General features: G+C 34.9%; 1 protein-coding gene across 1 annotated transcript in view; it reads right to left on the bottom strand.

Annotated features, from left to right (window-relative positions):
- Positions 1-2,120: 2,120 nt before the first annotated feature.
- The window catches only part of LOC107722850 (inhibitor of nuclear factor kappa-B kinase subunit beta-like), a 35,705-nt gene continuing 33,131 nt past the window's right edge, over positions 2,121-4,694 (bottom strand). The window contains exons 18-21 of the mRNA XM_016531345.1: positions 3,726-3,873; positions 3,538-3,641; positions 3,351-3,450; positions 2,121-2,422 (exon numbers count right to left, since the gene is read on the bottom strand). Coding sequence (XP_016386831.1) covers positions 2,375-2,422; positions 3,351-3,450; positions 3,538-3,641; positions 3,726-3,873 — 400 coding nt within the window. The 3' untranslated portion in view covers positions 2,121-2,374. The remainder of the gene's footprint in view (positions 2,423-3,350; positions 3,451-3,537; positions 3,642-3,725; positions 3,874-4,694) is intronic.

Below are 4,694 nucleotides of genomic sequence, written 5' to 3'. Positions count from 1 at the left end.
CTGATGACGTCAGTTTGACGGCTTGGGCAGAATATCCTTAAACACGCCCCTCCAACCGTTAGTTTGCTATGAGTGCGAGACAGAGAGGAGGAGCGCCAAAATAAAACCACGCCCTCTATTATATATTACGTTTCAGCTGGAAATACGTCACTACACTGAAATAAAGTCGGCAGCAACTTCCGGTTCACGTGGACTTTAAATGTTTAAGCTAACATGTTTAAGTTGCTAACATTATTTAACATGCTGCTGACATGTATTAGCACATTCCTAGAATGATTTAGCATATTGATAACATGTTGTTTGCATGATTTTACGTTTCTAACATGTTTCAACATGTTTTAATATGGTTTAGCATTTTGCTAGCATGAGTTTACACATTGCTAGCATGTTTTAACATGTTAACCTGTTTTAGCATGTTGCTAGCATGATTTAGCACATTGCTAGCATGATTTAGCATGTTGGTAACACGTTTTGGCCTGTTGCTAGCATTATGATTTAACATGTTGATAACATGTTTTAACATTTTGTTAGCATGTTTCAACATGTTTTAATATGGTTTAACATTTTGCTCGCATGATTTAGCATTTGGTTAACGTGTTTTTGCATGTTGTTAGCTTTTTAACAAATTGTTAGCATGTTTTAACATCTTGCTAAGATGTTTTAGCATGTTGCTAACATGATTTAACATGTTAGCTTTTTAACACATTGTTAACATGTTTTAACATCTTGTTAAGATGTTTTAACATTTTGCTAGATATGATTTAGCATTTTGTTAACATGTTTTAACATGTTTGCATGATTTTACGTTTCTAACATGTTTCAACATGTTTTAATATGGTTTAGCATTTTGCTAGCATGAGTTTACACATTGCTAGCATGTTTTAACATGTTAACCTGTTTTAGCATGTTGCTAGCATGATTTAGCACATTGCTAGCATGATTTAGCATGTTGCTAACACGTTTTGGCCTGTTGTTAGCACGATTTAACATGTTGTTAACGTGTTTTTGCATGTTGTTAGCTTTTTAACATGTTGCTAACATGATTTTACACATTGCTAGCATGTTTTAACATGTTGTTAACGTGTTTTTGCATGTTGTTAGCTTTTTAACATGTTACTAGTATGATTTAGCACATTGCTAACAGGTTTTAACATGTTATCATGATTTAACTTGTAAATAACATGTTTAAATATATTCTAGCATGATTTAGCACATTGCTAACAAATACGTTTTAACATGTTTCTATCATGTTTTAGCAATTTTCCAACATGATTTAACATGTCGCTAATGTTTTAGCATGGAACCCAAAAACATAAACAAAAAATACTTGAATATAACTTATTTGTGTAAAAAAACCCTGTACACCAATGTTATTACAGTTAACTAAAACCATGAAATAACGACATACTAAAATAACTAAAACAGAAATAAAAATTAATAAAAACTAAAAAAAATTATTAAAAATTACAAAAACAAAAAATGACTAAAACTGTAACTAAAATTAACATGAAAACAAAATATAATATCAAAATATTAATACAAACTATATCTCACCGATACTAAAAGTGATACGCAGTGATATGCTGCTGTACGCCAAAGAAAAAGTTATATTTTTTCTCAGCATATAAAAATAATTTCCATAACTTAAGATATATTTCAGAAGTTTTACGTTCTAAAAATGTTTATATTTAATGAAATTGCACTAGAAAAAAATTAACACACAAAATACTTGGATGCAACATTTTATTCATTTTTTTGTGTGTAAAAAAATACCTATCTGTGTACCAAAGAAAAGGTGCTATTCTTTCTTAGCATATAAAAATAATTTCCCTGACTGAAACTGTACTTCACATATTTCATAGGTTCACATGCTCATGTGTATGATCTGGATAAGTCTACCTTTTGTCATGAAATCTTCATAGCACCATGAAGGATGAAAATGAATAAAATGTCCATGTTTACACATCAGTGACACCTACTGAGTGATCAGACACTTGGTCTAACTAGGATGGATTGATATTTTAATTTATTCAATAAGCAGATGCTTTTATCCAAAGTGACTTACAAATGAGGAACAGCACGAGCTATTTGTCATGGAGCCAACAACATTTATACACAATTAAATGTGCACAAAATGTGAATAGGCATTTGCATAGAAAACATCAGAAAGGCTGGAAAATTGTCAACATATATGATTAAAAAACTATATTTAAGGGTTTATAACCTCTTACAGGTAAGAAATGAATTGTCAGCACACATTGCCTGCAGTATCGTGTTTCCTCCAGTTGGTGGCAGTACAGCATCATGTTTGTTCGCTCTTGAGGTAACAGTCTGACTGACAAACTCGGGTTCGACTCGTTGGTAACCTGTGACATCAAGCCAAATCCTGCCCTCCGTTTAACCACTTCCACTCTCTCAGTATCTAAAAGAGAAAGAGATGAATGTCAGTGATGGACATAATCTCTGATCGGTGTGTTTTATGGACATGTTTTAATGAGGCATGAATTATTCTCAAAGAGTTTGTTTCTTCATCAGGTTTGGAGAAATGTAGCATTGCATCAATGTCTCGGCAATGGATGCTCTGCAGTGAATGGGTGCCGTCAGAATGAGAGTCCAAACAGCTGATAAAAACATCACAATAATCCACACGTAATCCACACCACTCCAGTCCATCAGTTAATGTCTTGAGAAGCTGAAAGCTTCATGTTTGTAAGAATCAAATCCATCCTTAAGGTGTTTTAACTGTTGCTTCTGACTAAAATATGAGTCCATATTCGATAATAATGCTTCCTCCATTGAAAAAGTCCATCTCATTTTGTCCTCTCTCATCAAAATCAACCCACAGATTTGTTTAGAGCTGTTTTGGCTTGTAAACGGTGCTTGATCTGTGCAGATTTCTCTCTTGATTCAGACCAGACCACTTTTTCACCGGAGGAAGCAATATTATGGATAGAGGACTCGTATTTCAGCAACAGAAGCAATCGTTTAGTTAAAAAGTCTCATTATTAATTTTTTTTTATTACAAACATGAAGCTTTTGTCTTCTCCAGATGTTCACTGACGGACTGGAGTGGTGTGGATTACTTGTGGATTATTGTGATGTTTTTATCAGCTGTTTGGACTCTCATTCTGACGGCACCCATTCACTGCAGAGCATCCATTGCTGAGACACTGATGCAATGCTACATTTCTCCAAACCTGATGAAGAAACAAACTCATCCTAATCTTGGATGGCCTGAGGGCGAGCACATTTTAAGCAAATTTTCATTTTGGGCATTTTGCTGAATTTTTGAAATTTAGTAAAAACTCTACAAAACGAGTCAAAATAGTTATATTTCTCAAACGAGTTACCTGCATGCTGGACTCTGTTTCCTCAATGGTGTCTTGCACTAAACTCTGCAGGCGGCTCTCAAACATCTTGCTCTCCTCAATCACAAGCTGAGACTCGTCTCTGAACACACACGAGAGAGAAACACTCATGATGGAAACATGCAAATGAATGCAAAGTGTGTCTCACACGCTCTGACGCTGGACTCACGCCTGCGGTACGTCGGACGGTCTGTGGGACATCAGCGGGTGTGCAGGGGCCGGTGGAGTTCGTCCTCCGTCTGGACTGCCGCTCACTGGACTACGAACCTTACTCTAAAACACACAAGCTCAAGTCAAGCACACGACATTGTGCAAGTGCACACATGCATACTGCAGTAGTATGAGTAGTATGCATACGCAGGCCACTTTCAGCAGGTTCCACAGCTCCTTCTGTCTCTTCTCCTGCAGGTGCATCAGTTGTTTCTCGCTGCGGGCGATCGCACTCACCATCCCCTCCACACGCGGCAGCAGCTCCAGAACTCTCTGACGGCACACCATCGTCTTACTGCACACACACATGCACATTAGGCAGATTTTAATGTCATTTTTATACATTTAAATCAATTATGATGATGACTGAACAGGTAATTCCTGAATAGTATACAGGATAAAGCAATGAAAAAAAAAAGCAAACAGAAAAATTATCAAGTTAAAAGGTACAAATTCCATACTAATTAGTTTATTTTCAATGCATCAAGACACAAAATGAATAGATATGAATATTAACAGATTTGGTACTAATTATTTAAAAACTAAAAAAATATTAGATCATATAGTGCTTTATACAATACAGCAATTTCAGCTGTAAAGCAGCTCTACAGAAGACAATAGTGTCATTATTTAGTTCATAATTAAGTTAATTATTAAAGTATAATTTTAAGTAAAAAAATACATTAAAACAGTATGCATCCTTCAAATATTTTTCAGTTAAGTAAACATGGCAAGGTCTGATGAAAAGTTATTCATAAAATGAAGAATAAAGAAACACATTACTCGTAATAGAAAAAGTGCCAGGTTTATTTTTCTTGTCCCGTCCATTGCTATTGTTCGATTCTAAGTCAATTAAAATTCAGCGCTTTTGCGAAAACTACCTATGTAATAAAAAAAAGCAGTCTACACAGCACAATGAATGTCTTATTACATCGTGTTTACAGTGGCGGCTCGTGGGTTTTAAAATAGAGGAGGCACACTAATTGTATTGGTCTGGGATCCCTGCCGATTATTATTATTATAATTTGCTTAACCACTTTAAAATTGCTTTTTGGTTGCTTTTAGTCAGAAAACGTAAAGAAAACGACATACATACTTTTACTTTACTTTACTTTT

Source organism: Sinocyclocheilus rhinocerous, unplaced genomic scaffold, assembly GCF_001515625.1.
Source record: "Sinocyclocheilus rhinocerous isolate Xijiao unplaced genomic scaffold, SAMN03320098_v1.1 scaffold1596, whole genome shotgun sequence".
NCBI classification, from domain to species: domain Eukaryota; kingdom Metazoa; phylum Chordata; class Actinopteri; order Cypriniformes; family Cyprinidae; genus Sinocyclocheilus; species Sinocyclocheilus rhinocerous.
The sequence above is the reverse complement of the archived record's forward strand: the minus strand, read 5'-3'. Positions and strand labels throughout refer to the sequence as shown.